Genomic DNA, 16,224 nt, shown 5'->3' with positions numbered 1-16,224 from the left:
AGGGATATTTTCATGGAGGTCGCTCTAAATAAAGATTAAATAGGGTTGGTTCAAGTTATTTTTTCGCACATGTAAAAGGGAACGATAAATACGCCCATTTTCATCACATGGCAATTAAATCCGTTGAATCCTTCTGACGTAAAGTACATCAGCCCCCTCTACAGTCTCTTTGATACACTGTTGTTGTGTGTCCCAAGTGATGAAAAGGGGCGCATTTATCATTTCACGTGTAAAAATGTAGATAATTTTATTTTCTCTTTTAGAAATATTTTTCACATCCAAACATTTTCAGAAAATTGATGCATTCTAAGATGAAGGGCCTCTTAAGTGGGACCCAATTTAATGTGGACCCATTGTCAATCTTATTCTGTTCAGATTGGTCTGTGATATTGAATGAGTAAGAAGAGTTATAACTTGTCCAAGACGACTCATAAACAAAAGCCTCCCTTCCTTCAAACCAAACCAAATCCCTCTCTTCCTCAATTCTTTCCTTCCACACGCAAACGCCTTTGACCACTTTCCAGCTACCCCACCCTCTCTCCTTTTTTCTCCCTATCTCTAAAAGAATACACAGAAGCAACAGAAATAACCAGAGAACATACCTTGTCCATTGTATATCCTTCTCCTCTAGGCTTTAACAAAGGCCAAAACCCAATATCAACCCCTTGGATTATCTTCAAGTTATTGGGTATTTTTAGGAACAAATAAGAAAGAAAGAGAAGATGGTAGTTCATCACCACCGTAATCATCAGCTCAAAAAGGAGGAAACAGAAGAAGAAGTAGAAGAATCAAAACCCCTTATTATCGATTTAGGAAATGCATCCTACAAAAAAACAAGGCCTAATCTCATATGTCTTCTCTTCATTTTTGCCTTGATTTCCTTCAGCCTTGTCTTTGCCCCTCGCCTCTATGCTGCTGTCTCTTTCTGTAAGTCTTCTTCTCAAACCCCTCTTCTTTTCTTGCTTTTTCTTTTTCTTATTAATTTGGTCCCTTTCATTTTCACAACAGATTCATTTGGAACAGAGGACTTTAATGTTGTGGGTTCATTTGCGGGCAAAGAACTAAACCCTCCTCCTTGTTCTTCAATCGATGCTGGAAAAATTTGTTGTGATAGAACAGGTTACCGTTCGGATATTTGTTTCATGAAAGGAGACATAAGGACTCGCTCAACTAATTCTTCTATTTTCCTCTATAGAAAATCCAATACAACATTTGAAGAAGAAGAAGAAGAAACCGAGATAGAAAAGATTAAACCCTACACGAGAAAATGGGAAACAAGTATAATGAACACCATTGATGAGCTCCAACTCATTGTCAAAAGACTCAAAACCAAAGACAAAGAACCCCAAAACCCTTGCCAAATCCAACACTCTGTCCCTGCCCTGTTTTTCTCTACAGGGGGTTATACTGGAAACGTTTACCATGAGTTCAATGATGGCATTATCCCTCTCTATATATCATCTAAGCATTTCAACAAACAGGTGGTGTTCGTTATTCTCGAATACCATCAATGGTGGATCACAAAATATGGTGACATCCTTTCCCATCTCTCTGATTACCCTCCGATCGATTTTAACACAGACCCAACAACCCATTGTTTTTCCGAAGCCATTGTCGGTCTCCGAATTCACGACGAACTCACCATAGATTCGTCCCAAATGCCCAAAAACCATTCAATTTTAGATTTCCGCCACCTGCTCGACGAAGCATATGAGCCCCGAATCAGATCATTAATCCAAGAAGAAGAAGCTATTATTGGAAACACCACGTTCTGCAATGTAGAAACAGCGGAACCGATCGAAGGTACCGATAAACGGTCTGCTAATATTACTTTCTTACTTCCAGAAAATGTTAACTCTAGTGATCCTACAACCTTGACTATGGAAGGCACCAATAAAAGGTCTTCTAATATTAACTTCTTACTTTCAGAGAATGTTAACTCTAGTAATCCTACAGCCTCGACTGCAACTGTTGCATCTGTTCCAACCTGTAGGAAGAGCTCCCCTTCAGTCAATAAACAACCGAAGCTTGTTATAATAGCTCGGAATGGGTCAAGAGAGATAACAAACCAAGGAGAAGTGGTGAAACTCGCGGAGTCAATTGGGTTTCAGGTGGAGGTTTTACAACCGACGCCAATGATGGAATTGGCCAAAATATATCGAGCTCTCAACTCGTGTGATGTTATGGTGGGTGTCCATGGTGCAGCCATGACTCATTTCTTGTTCATGAGGCCGGGCTCGGTGTTCATGCAGATAGTTCCTTTGGGCACTGATTGGGCGGCGGAGACATACTATGGGGAACCTGCAATGAAGCTTGGTTTGAATTACATTTCTTATAATATTTTGGACAGGGAGAGTTCTTTGTATGAGGAGTATGATAAGAAAGATGAAGTTCTTCGCGATCCGAAGAGTGTTAATAAAAAGGGATGGCAGATGACGAAGAGAGTTTATCTTGATGGGCAGAATGTGAAGCTGGATATCGGTCGGTTTGGAAAGCGATTGCTTCGTGCTTATCGTTACTCCATGTTTGATTTGAATTCAAGTTTTAGGAGGAGATGGAAGCAGCAGAGCTGAGAGATAGCTTGCGGTTTCAGTTGGGTTCTTCTTTTGGAAGGGATTAGATTGTAGTTTAAAGGGGTGAAAGAGGAGATGGGACTGTAATCTTCTTTGAATTCTACTGTACATGGGCAAAAAAAAAAAAAGGGCTTCTTTTACTTCATTCAATTCATTTATTGACCAAGATAACAGAGGGATTCCCTCTTATTTATAGTCTGTGCTTCATTAATGTCGGAGCCGCACCCTGTAGAAACCTTCTCCATTTGCATGGAAGCATCAAATAACACCAACTCTAATAGCTTAAGCTTTTGATTTTAAAAATCCACATGTATGGTCAACCCAAATGAGGATCCCATGTCTGGGGGAGTGTTGAAGTATAAATGGTTAAATAATACAACTCTAATAACTCGAGCTTTCGGAGTAATTGGTTAAAAACCCATCTCCTCTCCTCCTCAAACCCATTCATTTTCAAATCAAAGGGACACCTGAGAGCAAAGCCACCTCGAAACCGAACCAGGAAATGCAAGAACAATCCAAAACTATGATAGAACCAAAGTTCTATCAATGGAGAAGACAAGAAAATTGAAGAGAAATAGAAAAAAAGAGGAAACAGAATAAAATAACCAACACGAATATTAATCACTGCTTGTTTCAAACCATACAACAATTGCCAAGCAATTTGGCGGAAAGCCATTTCGCGGCTTAATTTTGCAGGAGAGGAAAGCCACATCTGATTAATTAAATGAATAAGACAAAATCTAGTAAAAAGTGATCATGTGAGGCTGTTCTATCCTGCAAAAGTAAGCCATGAAAAATGGCTCTATGTAAAATTGCCTAACAAATCCCATCTAAAATATATAAGAGAGAACTAAATATTAAATATTACAGGAGAAAACTAAAAGGGAAAATAAAAGGAAAGGGAAAACTGTGTTCTTAATTTACCAGATGTTGACGAAAAGTATTTATTTTGGGCTTAGCTTTATCATTCACCTGCCTTTAATCAATGAATTCTAGAAAATTCTCTTGCACAGTTTGATACAAAACATGGAAAATTGAATGCATATAGGACCTGAAAGGGAGTTCAAGTGGATATGAAATGGGTCCCATGTGCTCCACTACCTTGTAAGGGCCATAAAAATAGGGAGTTAACTTCATCAATGAACGGACACTTATTGAAGGTTGCTTGTAGGGTTGGAGACATAAGAAAAATCTAATCACCAGCTTGAAAATTTTCGCTTTGTCCTTTGCTTATATCCCCATTACATAAATTTTATTTTCTTTATGGGAGAGTGATACGTAGTAATGTACCACCACTTTGCACAAAGAACTCAATGAACCTACTCCTTTGCTTAGTTGCTTCTGAAAGAAACACAAATAATTCTTCAATCATAGATTAACCACTTCAGTTTGTCCTTCAATCTAGGTACGGCAGGCAATCTTTTTTTCTTTTTTTTTGAAAATTGACATTTATTATTCCAATAAGTGCCAAATACGAGACAAGTTGTCCCCTAGTAGGCTACAACAGTATTGCCCCTACATACATTAGAAGTAGCTTACATATCCGTTATATGCTACTCATCCCATTCCCCATTACATTACCCAATAGCCTACTTATATCGAATCAAACAAAAAGTACCATATTTGTAGGCCCCAACAAGTCATGATACGTGTTCGCCATGCCACACAGACCACCTCAATGCAGCTGGCGATTTCGATTTTTAAGAATCCCACTCGAAGACCTAGAGCTATTGTGCTCCCTTAACCGTGCACGATAGCCATCTTCACCACCCGATGTCTTGTGACCTCGATCTCGCACCACCGCCAAGCTCCGGCGATCCCCATTAAATCAGGCACCAAATCTGTTTCTTCCACCCTCCTCTCCATTGATATATCCAGCAACACACGTCATCCCACGACCTCCTCATTCGGCATCCCACGGGCCTCTCTCACGGCCTCCGCTGCCTCCCATGGCCTCCCCGGCCTTCCACGGCCTCCACATTCAGCAACCCACAGACCTCCCCCAGCCTCTACGGCCTCAACATCCTTCCAGCTCCAGCCTCTCGACGGCCCCCACGACCTCTAGATTCGTCCTCGGACCCAAAGCCAAAGGTTCTGAGTCATAGCATTGGATCAAACAGGCCCTCCGGCCAGATCCGGCCTCCAGCCAGATCTGGCCTCCTCCCAACGGCATCCATCCAGCCTCCCAAAGGCCTCCTGCTAGGTATGGCAGGCAATAATCATGTTGAATCAGTTTCCTTGCAGCTAGAAAAGCACTTTCCAAATTTGTTATTGAAGAGGGTGTCCCTCTCACTAACAATCGATTTTGGCACACCAGGGAACTTGAAGATGTGGTTAATAAAGAACTGAGCAACAATAGCTACCTTATATGGATAAGATGAGGGATATAACTGTGCATACTTCATAACTCGGTAAACTAAACCTGGGAAAGGAATCGGAGCTTGGCAAGACAATCTATTGCCCCAAAATAGAATTCTTTCCCTTTGAAGGTGGGAGACCATCCACGAAGTCCATTGAGATGTTCTTCCAAATCTGATTTGGGATGGGTAATGCCTGAAGTAGACCTAGGCTAGCTATTGTTTCATCCTTATTCTATTGGCACACTCGACATTCTTCTACAAAATTCTATTCTTTTTTCGTCCCCTACCAATAAAAGGCATGAAAAATTCGTTTATAAGTTCAAAAAAAATCCAGAATGATCAACAAATGGAGACGAATGCAACTCCTGTAGAAGCAATGGCTTTTAGCAGGAATTTGTTGCTAAAACAATTAAGCCTTTGTAGCTTGTTGGGGATAAAATCAGACAGCCAACTGCATGTCAACAAGTGGCAACGCGGGACAAGACAGAGACACTCAACCAGTCACCATGCCGAGTACCACTAGCTACTCCCCCCAACGGGGTAGCGAGCCGGGCGGGTAGCCCTCCATAACATCACTATCTACTGACTCACTCCCATTAACCGGTGAGATCATGTAATGTCCCATCAAGCTGCTCCTGGTGACAAGCATTACAGTATTCAGGTACTCTCCAGCAGATCCAGGTGCTTTCCAGCCCTTGTTGTACGAGATCACAGCATCTCCCTGCCGCCATAGGGAACAACGCCTCTCATCCGTCAGCATCACATCACATTACGGGCTTGTCATTCCACCTTACAGTACCATGCCAGTGCCGACGCCTACACCAGCGATTATCACGGTGGGTTCTGAATAAGACCATATGTATTGGGATACTCTAACCACTCTTTCCAAATAACTTCCACATTGAGGCACAGTTGTTGCGGCCAATTATGCCTATCTTGGAATAGGAGATAAGGAATCGGCTACCATGTTCTCCTCTTTTTTGTAAACAATCACATAATTGAATTCGAGCAACTTGGATAACTACTTCTATTGCTCCATAGAATCGATTACCTAGTCGAAAATGTATTTCAAGCTCTTGTGGATAGACCTGATTTGGAAGTGGCGACCAATGAGGCAGGGATCTTCCATGGCCCTCTTAATCTCAAATGTAGGCAATAGCTAATTAAAATCCAATTAGCAAAGGAAACATTTGCTTCTCAACATATTGTCTTGGATAGACCTTTTTTATCCTTGGATTTTAATTAGCAACATTTGCCTCTCCGCCTATTGCCTTGTGGACTACGAGTGGATTTCTAAAAGATTAGAAAGTGATATTCATCGGTATGTTTCTATTTTTTTTTTTTTTTGAATGGCAGCAGATTTCATTAAGAAAAGAAAAAGGACCGAGATGGTCAATACAAAGAAGAAAAGATACAATGGCGGAGGAAGGACACGAAAGGAAAACACAGATCCCACAGGACAGCAAAGGGGAGAAAGATAAAAGTGTCATGGAGATTTTGACTAATCCACCCTTCCTAATGTAATTTATAATAATATTTACGTATTGACTAAGATGATGATGGAATTAAATTTTTCTCAACTCCACAAAAATTAAGATGGGCCGGTCTCTTGTTTGGACCCATGGTTTAAAATTTCGGTTTCGGTAACCGTTTCGGACCCCACCAAAAACCAAAATTTCGGGCAAAAATTTGGTAATTTCGGACCGAAATTTTGAGACACTTTTTTTTAATTAAAAAAGGCATTTAATCGAAATTTCGGACCGAAATTCAGTAAATGGCGAAAAATGAAATTTCGGTTTCGGTCCCCACCAAAATCCGAAATTTCAGATTTCGGTCGCAATTTAAAACCATGTTTGGACCCCCAAAATCCTTTTTTGATAAATAATATATATCTAATATGAGGAATATGTTCGTGCGCTCAAGCTCTAATAAGGAATGGTGCGCTTGAGTGCACCAATCACATGGGTCCCACAATTTCTGTGAGGATCCAAACCATTCATTTGCAAGGGCCTATCATAGATAGGGTGTGTACCAAAAATCAGCTCCATTGAATCATCCTAACCCCTCCAAAAGTGGAGGGCAAAAATGGGCAGATTTGTGGTCTGTCCATTTTGACCTCCACAAATGGATGGGTTAGGATGATCCTATGGAGCTGATTTTTTGTACACACCCTATCTATGTAAGGCCCTTTCTAGTGAATGCTTTGGATCATCCTAACAATGTGGGCCTCAATGGTTTTTGAGCTCAAGCTCACGAATATGTTCCAATGCTCAAGCTCACAATCCTTTTCCTCATCTAATATACATAATAAGTTGAAAAAATTGATTAAATACATTCATCAAAACCACTACATAGAGATTTATGTAGTCAAATATTTCTTTTATTAAGGTGATGGATTTCATGTCAAGCATCAATATTTCTAATGAACCAAGTGTGCCCATTTTATAGCCCTTCACTGGGCATCACTGATTTGCAATATCAAAGTTACAAAAATGCCCCACGAGATAATATGACTTCTCATGTCAAGGAAATTACTACACAGATGTACTACAATTGAAGTGATCATGTTCAATGTGTAAACTTGCTTTACCACACTCTCCTACTTGGGGTATCCGCTAGGGTGAAGGAGATAGGTCTCCCTACGAGGCTTTCCATATGATAATTGTATCATAATGAAATGACATCTTATTTCTAGTTGTAAATTTTGTAGGTCTACAAAGAACCATATCTTTTGCCTTTGTTTTTGGGAATCCTTCCCATGATATTCCAATAATGTTGATTATGAAACTCGACTGTTCACACTAATGTAACACAAGAAAAAATACCCACAGTAGTTATGTTAGTGCTGTTGGCGATTTGCTAAGGTGGCTTCGAAAGAGCTGGGATGCACCTGGACACGGTAGCAATGGTTAGACGACCTACCCGGAGTTAGTGCTCCGGGAAGGCCTGGCTTCGAAAGAGCTGGGATGCACCTGGACACGGTAGCAATGGTTAGACGACCTACCCGGAGTTAGTGCTCCGGGAAGGCCTTCTGATGCTTAAGTCAGTGACCAGCCAAATGAGGAAAGAGGTCATATGAATATAAATTTTGGGATCTAAATCCTTACGTTGGAGCCTTAGAAGGCTATTTATAGTTAGGAGGCCAAGAGGGCATTAGACATGAGATTACCATAATGCCCTTGGACAGGTGTCAACCTGTGAGTAGGCAAGACATTGTCTAAAACCTTCTTTAGTGGGTTGTGATTACATAATTATCCTTTCCCGCGTGCCTGTGATTATCTTTTGCCTTTGCTTTTGTGAATCCTTTCCCATGATATTCCGACAATGTTGCCTATGAAACTCAACTGTTCACATTCATGTAACACAAGATAAAATACCTACTGAAGTTATGTTAGTTTCATAAGCAAATTCATAGAAATAACTTTGTGTTCATAATATAAGATAAAGTAGATAATTCCAATTGATGATGGCCTTTAAAGGCATGCATGCTAACAAAGGTAACAATGACTAAGAACCAAATATCTTCTCTACTAATAAGAAAGATTAATTTTCCTAATAGAGTTTGATCATGATGAAAAATCTTGGTTGTGGTTAGTAGTTTAAATTTTCTATCATCATATAGCATTGTGAAAGTACTACCTACCATTGGGCAGCTATAAAAATGGGGTAAAGGTTGTATATTTGGAAAGCAACATAAAAATCCTTTTCAGGCTTAAAAATCATAGAGCCTCATTTGGTGGTAAATGTGTGTCGAAGGATATTGTGAATTTGTGAGAAAAATTAAACTAGATGTAGGCACACTAATCTATTAGCTATGCTTATTAGGAAACTAAAGTAGAAAATATAAAGAATAGGATAATTATAGATCTTGAAAGAAGTTTGTTGAAGGCTAAATCTTCCCAAAAGCCTTATGAGTAGTATTTGCCAAAAGAAAAGAAAAGTTCTGTTGAAAAAGAGAGAAGATCATCTTCGTGGGGAAGAACACAAAGTCAAGGAGGTATAAACCCTGAGATTTAATATGATTTGTGCCTGTGGTCCAGCATTTTTTCAGAAAGTACAGTGGGGCCCACTTTTAGGATGACCCAAACCGTTCATCTGATGGGACACAGCCAAAATAGATTGTACCACATAAGCCATTTCCATAGGATCAGATCATCCTCCAATCTGAAGAAGTTTCTATAACGAGCAGTCCCGTCTCTTCGCAGATCGGAGGGCGGAGATGATTTATGTTGTGGCACATCAAATGAACGGTATGGATCATTCTGAGTGGACCCCACTGTACTTTCTCAAATAAATAAAACCTCCATACTCAATCCCATCACCAGGGAGCTAGAATGAATAGAGGGGATTTGATAGGCCATTTAGCGGGCTCACTTTCGCAGGAAAAAAACGGGCAATTTCTGTCAATCCTGCTCCACCACAGAGGAATCAGAAAAGAAATCTGAATAAGACAAAATCTGCTAAAAAGTATGCCTATGTGGCTGTTCACTCCTGAAAAAGTGAGAGGCAAAATGGCTTTCCACAGCAAATCTGTGGGGTATCCGAAGAGGCCCTTAGCTGCTTCTTCTTAAACTGTACAAATTCTTAAAATTGTTCATCAGGAGGCATTAAAAAAATTGATTAAGAAAAAAGAGTCAACAATACAATCAAGCAGGATTTACAAATCAACTGTAAATGTTGAATATATAATTAAAATTACAAACCAAACATGTAACTACCAAGCAGAAAATTTGAACTCTATTTTCTCTCCAACACTACAAATATTAAATCAAAATAATCAGCTGGCGGCCTTCCTCAATGCCCACAAGCCCTGTTCCTGTCTTTGCAGGGAAGTAGAATGTCTTCAATGTTGCTTAAGACTGAAGGTTTTTATTAGGGTCTTAACAAGAAATAAAAGACTGAAAAGGGAAAGATGAAAAACCCAGCAATTGCTTTGTAGAATGGCGGAAAGATGCATACATGAAAACAAACAAAAGCTCGGTGCTCGAAGATGCCATTCGTAGGAAGATAGAATGCAAATCGATCGGCTCAGAAAAACATCTACTTTAATTTAATCTCACACTCTGCCTCGTCTTAATCATTCGTTTGAGCGCTGCAAGCCAGAAGTTACATTCGTCCCAATCACTTGTTGTCAAAAGAACCTGTAGGAAGGAAACGAGAAATCATTTGTTAACAAGATCCATATATCCATCTCATGTAAGCAGCGTTTAAAAATGCGGATGCGGATGCAGATGCGGCGCGGAACACAGCCAAAGAAAAATCCTTATTGACTCGGTGTGGACGCGGCCAAGAATGCGGTTCACACGGCTAAGTACTCGGTTGATGTAGTCATAACTCGAGAGAGTCAAAGGAGTTTGAATTGACTCTGTACGGAAAACACGGAACGCAGCCAAGGGAAAAGGGAGTCGACTCGGGGGAGTCCACGATGACGCGGGGGAGTTTTAAAACTATGCATGTAAGTGGTAAACAGTCATGCATTTGTGTAGATATGGCAATCAGAATCAACATTGTTTGTGAACTGACAAATTCGTTTATCTTTTGTATGTTTCTCCTGTTTTCTCTTTCCCTTTGTTCTCTATTATTCTCACTAAGAAATAGCACGCGCTAAGGATGAACACATGAAAGTTAAGTGGTAAGCCGACATACATTTGTGTAGATATGCCATTTAGAATCAACATTGTTTGTGGACCGAAAGTTGACAAATCCATTCATCTTTTGCATGTTTTTCCTTTTTCTTTTTCCGTTTTTTTCTATTATGCTCACTAAGAAATAGCAGGCGCTACAGATGAAAACTGTTGGTGAGCTTAAGCGCACCAAACTTATGGTGCGCTTAAACTCCCCAATCACATGGGTCCCACATTTTGGCAGGTGATCCAAACCATTCATTTGCAAGGCCTTATCATAGATAGGGGGTGTACCAAAAATCAGCTCCATAGGATCATCCTAACCCCTCCATTTGTGGAGGACAAAAATGGGGCAGATTTGTGTCTGTCCATATTTGTCCTCCACAAATGGAGGGGTTAGGATGATCCTATGGAGCTGATTTTTGGTACACCCCCCCCATCTATGCAAGGGACTTTCAAATGAATGCTTTGGATCATCCTAACAAAGTGGGCCCCCATGTGATTGGGCGCTTAAGCTCACCATAAGTTTGGTGAGCTTAAGCGCACCAACAGTTTCCTCATATATATATATATATATATATATATATATATATATGTGTGTGTGTGTGTGTGTGTGTGTGCGCTTTTGTGACTTGACTTTTATGAACTAAGAATAGAGAGCTTGAATTTCTCACTGCTTGCTGTTAAGATATGATCCTAATTATCAACCATTGACTCTAATATAACACACTTTATGACCAAGAACATTGATTTCAGATATCTCCATGAGATGACCTACATGGTGTTGGTTTCGTGCCAGACCCCATTTGTATGATTAACCCATACAAAATATCGAAATAAATAAATAAATAAATAATCAAAACTTTAGCCTCTTATGGGAAGTCCCCGAAGTTAGTTCTAGTATCATCCAATCATGGTGTGGCCAGCTGCAAAAGGTTAGTGAGGGTTGAAGGGCAAAGACTAGAATTGTTAGGTTGCCAGTTTTCTTTTTATATAGCTAATTATTTTTCCCTGTAACTATTTGTTATTTATGGCATTTAATAGCTATATACAAATTTACATTTATAAGATATTTATAAGGGATTTGCTAGCGTCCATCGCAGAAGGCATTTCGCAGATGGCCTGTTGCATGTGAGAGCAGCCAGCTCGTGAATGAAGACAAAATCTGTTGAAAAGTGAGCCTGTGTAGCTGCTCTCACATGCAACAGGCCATCCGTGAAATGCCTTCTGCGATGGACGCTAGCAAATCCCACATAATATATGTATGTATACATAACATATAATTATAAATACAAACACACACAGCGAACACGCGCACGCACACTTTATAAGGTTTTAAATAACCTAGGGTTGTGGGCATGGCAACATATGTTTTCCCGTTATGCTTTATAGATTAGAAGTAAAAACTGAGTCACATACCTGGATGTGCAAGGCAGCACCAAAGTCCCCAGAGTTGACAGCCTGGCAGAGCTGACCAAGCTTAGAGGCGGCATTGGAAGATATGTCCCCGCTGTTAAGTTTTGCAAATAGAGCACCAATTTTCCTCGAATTGTCCTCCATCTCACGCTTCTTAGCTGAATTTGCACGTGAGCCTCCAAGTGCTTCTGATGTCTCGTTGAAGAGTCTGGTCAACGTTGTTATGACAGGTCTCAACTCAGCTGTAATTATACAAAAGAAGCGAGGAATTAGTGGCTGAATTAGTAGGAGTAAAACAAATGTTAACAGCATAATCGATTTAGTAGTGGGAAAATTGAAGGTTTGCGAAAAATCAGCAGTGGAGGCAAAACCAATTAATAGTAGCAAACCAATTTAGCAGGTTCCAAAAAAAAATTTATTGGAAAAAAGTTGAATGACAATGGAAAGAAACATGCTTAGTATAAATTATTTTTTTGAAAAATGACAGTTTATTTCTTTCAAACATCTTTACAAGGGTTGGGACCAGAAGTCCCAAGAACAGAACAAAAGATACCCCATGCTATGATCTTGCACACCCAAAAAAACTTCCTCTAAACCTTCGCATTTGTGCTTATGTCCCCAAAAAGACCTAAACTTCAAACAATGCCCCGAAAGCTATAGGAACCACCCTCCTTTCAGAAAACTCGAGCAGCAACTCACCTTTAAACGGCTCACCTATGCCGAACACTTCTCCAACTCCTCCATGATGTGCTGGATTTGGAAGTCTGGCATATCAATGAGAAGTTCCTCCGGAACCCGATCCAAGAATCCAGGGTTTTTTCTGCTAGCGATCCTTTCTTCCACCAGCCGGATGTCTACCACCTTGTTAGCTTCCCAGCTATGCCTCCTCGTAGCCCTTTCTTCGCTCAGAATCAATTTCAAGGATGTTTATACAACGACAAGTGGGTATCTTTGACCGTGCCTGTCCCACAGAGGCTATACAAGGTGAAGGGGTAGTCCTGAGTCTCTTGCTTAAATAATTTCCACTGCTTCCGGAGAAGATCTCCCGACATCTCTTTGTGGGTTGGGTCATTGATGGAAGCCCTCTCTTCATCGTAGGTCATCATCCTCATCCTCTTGAGAATATTTTCTAGAACCAGAATTTCCATAAATAACCATCTATTCCGACCTCCAAAGCAAGAAGACAACTCGTGCGTATTACCTTGGTTATCCATTCCTGCTTGGTTGAGGATGAGAACAGATCGCCCAGTATACCAAATAAATCCAAAGAGCTCTCCTTTGTGCTTCTTACTTCTCTTTAAGAAACTATACTAGTGATGCCCTATAATTCCAATCCCAAGACCTTACAACTTCCCGCTATTAGATAAAAGAGATGAGTAAAGAGAGATGCGCTCAAAACGCGGAGACGAGTCGCAAAGGGTAGCGTAATCCTAACAGAACACTTTTCTTAACACAAAAAGATGAATAAATAAGGATTATGACCAACTCCCCAACACCCAAAAAATAATAGAATATTTGGCCTCTATAGCCTCACGCCTACTGAAAGTACTAAAAGGTGGGGCCCCCATTCCCAAATAACCAATACCTTCTAGTGATTAGGGAAAGCTACCAGTGACTAATCCATAAGCAAGACCTACTCTGAGCGAATGGGAAATTAATTTGAGAGGTTTTGGAAACCGGCTACTGCTTTTCTCCCTTACCCCTACTAAAGTAGCTCCCGAAGATTTCTTCAAAATGCTTGTAAGGACCTTGTCTTTTAATCTTGCCATCTTGGCCTTCAGTTTTAAACCAAGATGGCTCTCGCCAGAAAAAGTGTTCCTTACTCTTGAATAATAGCCAGCTTTTTTACCCATCTTGTTGGACTGATCCAGCCACGCAACTTTCCGCCTAGGGGCAGGAGGGTCATTTGCTCAGGCCCCACCAGAGACAGGCGAGTTTGACCAAAGCTCTTGTTTCCAGATCCCATCACACCTTTCTCTAGACCTTTCTTAGGTCCATCCTTGGGCAGCGCGCCAATGAGATTTGATTGGTTAGGTTTGAAATTTGAATTCAGCAAGGGGTCCGAGGGTTCACCGGAAAGCCAACCCTAAGCCTTCGGAGGGCCTTCAACCGGTGGCGTTGTCGAGTTGCCCAAGCCAGCATGACCCAAAGAGGTTTCAATCAAAGAAGGCGGCCGCCCACCCGAGGAGCTAGAGGGCTCAAAAATGGTTGAACCTTCACCTATTTTTTTCGGAACTTCAATCCCGATGGTATAGACAAGATCTAGGATCCTAATTTTAACAAAGGAGCATGAAAAATTCCACCGGGGAGCTAAGATTTTGGCCGAGACAAAGCTCATACAATGCCGGTGACTGCCTTCCATCTTTGTTTCCAGGACCTTACCAAAAAGACTCCTTATAGCCTCCACTGTTGATATGGCCCAAGCATGTAATGGGATACCATAGAAATTGACCCATAAAGCTTTCTCACCTTGAAGAAACTCCCTATTCCACGGTGTGTGAGAGAGAGAGAGAGAGAGAGATACCAATTGATTCCCCAGTGCCTCAGGTCCCTTAGTAAGGATCTGTGAGGCCTACATTTCTGATTCAAACATAAAAAGGAGCTCGTCCTCCGCCAAGATATAGGGGCATTGTAAAGACGGGATATCCCAGAACTTTTGTGCCCAAGGACAAAGGTCCTCTAATGATCCATTGGGGTCTTTCTTTTTCCCTATCAGACAGGCTTTTAGGATATCCATTCGAACTTCCACGTCCCTACCCGAGATGGACAAGATCGAGTTCCCTCCAACCTTATGTGAGAAAATTTTACCAGTGTCAGGCCACCTTTTGCCCTCACCACAAACAACCTCCAGACGAAGTATTGGGCTAGAACGGGTTACTCGAAGGGTTTCTAATCCGTCGACACCAACGGCATTTATCCCGCCACTTGAAGTTGAGGTACTTACAGGCGGGCAAAACCAGTCACCAAAGCTATTACCTGCCCCTAGCTTACCTCTCCCTTTGAGATAACCCCCCCCCCCCCAAAAAAAAAAAAAAAAAAACCCCAACACACACACAAATAGCAAAGCAGAAGGAGAGATCGATTTCACTTTAGCTTGCTTGCAGATTCTGCATCTTTTCCGCCAGCTGAAATTATAATAGTGGCAATAGAGACACTGCCACCTCTGGCCATCTGCTCACCTTATTCTGCATCCTAACAAAACAGAAGATCCAAACGAGTTTTACTTGGTATATATTATAGATGTTATATCTGATCAGAGTCATGTTCACTCATGCATTTGATGAAACTTATATGCAGGTATGAGCTTCCTCTAGTGCTGTGTTTGAACTTGCTACACTTGTTTTAACACATGCATATATGGATGTGGGCCCATGAATGAATGCCAGGGCATACCAATGCATCTATGCATGTAAAAGGCAGGATATACATCCAATCAGATAAGTCGTGTTCACTCATTTGCGGATTTTGTTGGTCAAAGTCATCTAAGGGCACTATTTCTGCTTGAACTTCACAGCCATGTACTAAACATGCACGTCTGTGCATGTGGTGTGGATCAACATGCATATCGATAAGCATGCATATACTAAGCATTGTGGAGATATATGTAAATGGAAAGCTAAAAAGCCTGAATTTAATCAAGTACTATGTTGCATCAGTACGAGTATGAGTGTCAGAATCCAACATGGATATCAAGTATTGGATTCAGCAAACTACAAAAGGAAAGATTCTACAAATTTGCTAAAATATTTTAATCAATTCTCAAGTTTTATTTTTTTGCATAATAACATCGTTATAAAAAGTAATATATTACATATTTTAATAGGTTTCTTAAGTACATTTAATATTTTATTTCCATATGAAAAATTTACTATTAGTACGGATAAAACTCAAAACATGCGGTAATTGAAAAGTTGTGGTAGCAGTATTTAGGGAAAAAAACAGATAAAAAGATCTAGAAGTGTTGCAAAGAATCACTTCCATTCAGAAGAATCTAACATGGATCGAGTACATAAAACACAATTTAAAAAACTGTTGATAAAATATTGTATTGTCATGTAGACACTTCAATATGAAAGTCGTAACTTGCACAAAAATACACGGCTCATGACCATAGTTAATAAAACTTCATTTTAAACGACATTCGTTTTGTAGATTTTCCATTTAATACTTCGTTTAAAACTTTTTTTATGGCAAAAAACTGTCTTTTTAAGAAAAAGTTAAAACGTATTAAACACATGTTGTAACCAACTT

General features: G+C 40.3%; 2 protein-coding genes across 3 annotated transcripts in view; one reads left to right on the top strand and one right to left on the bottom strand.

The window, feature by feature from the left end:
- The first annotated feature begins 429 nt into the window (after positions 1-429).
- LOC143887675 (xylan glycosyltransferase MUCI21-like) lies at positions 430-2,725 on the top strand. Of its 2 annotated transcripts, XM_077391910.1 has the most exons (3): positions 430-927; positions 1,009-1,803; positions 1,930-2,725. In XM_077391910.1, exons 1-3 carry the CDS (start codon positions 723-725, stop codon positions 2,571-2,573), a joined length of 1,644 nt encoding a protein of 547 aa, XP_077248025.1. In that variant the 5' UTR covers positions 430-722; the 3' UTR covers positions 2,574-2,725. The 2 variants fall into 2 exon arrangements, with proteins under 2 accessions (XP_077248025.1, XP_077247955.1); XM_077391840.1 differs by having other exon boundaries at positions 1,009-2,725.
- Positions 2,726-9,536: 6,811 nt separating this feature from the next.
- Positions 9,537-16,224, bottom strand: part of LOC143887600 (protein transport protein SEC31 homolog B-like) — a 46,681-nt gene continuing 39,993 nt past the window's right edge. The window contains exons 21-22 of the mRNA XM_077391735.1: positions 11,977-12,215; positions 9,537-10,074 (exon numbers count right to left, since the gene is read on the bottom strand). Coding sequence (XP_077247850.1) covers positions 9,979-10,074; positions 11,977-12,215 — 335 coding nt within the window. The 3' untranslated portion in view covers positions 9,537-9,978. The remainder of the gene's footprint in view (positions 10,075-11,976; positions 12,216-16,224) is intronic.

This window comes from Tasmannia lanceolata, unplaced genomic scaffold (genome assembly GCF_043159265.1).
Source record: "Tasmannia lanceolata isolate RefF3 unplaced genomic scaffold, GAP_Taslan_0.1 ptg000002l, whole genome shotgun sequence".
Lineage (NCBI taxonomy): Eukaryota > Viridiplantae > Streptophyta > Magnoliopsida > Canellales > Winteraceae > Tasmannia > Tasmannia lanceolata.
Note: the sequence above shows the minus strand (reverse complement) of the source record. Positions and strands in the feature narration are given on the sequence as shown.

Coding starts and splice junctions, on each gene's coding strand:
- LOC143887675 (XM_077391840.1), top strand. CDS start 723: ATGGTAGTTCATCACCACCGTAATCATCAGCTCAAAAAGGAGGAAACA. Junction 928..1,008: donor CTATGCTGCTGTCTCTTTCT/GTAAGTCTTCTT, acceptor TTTTCACAACAG/ATTCATTTGGAACAGAGGAC.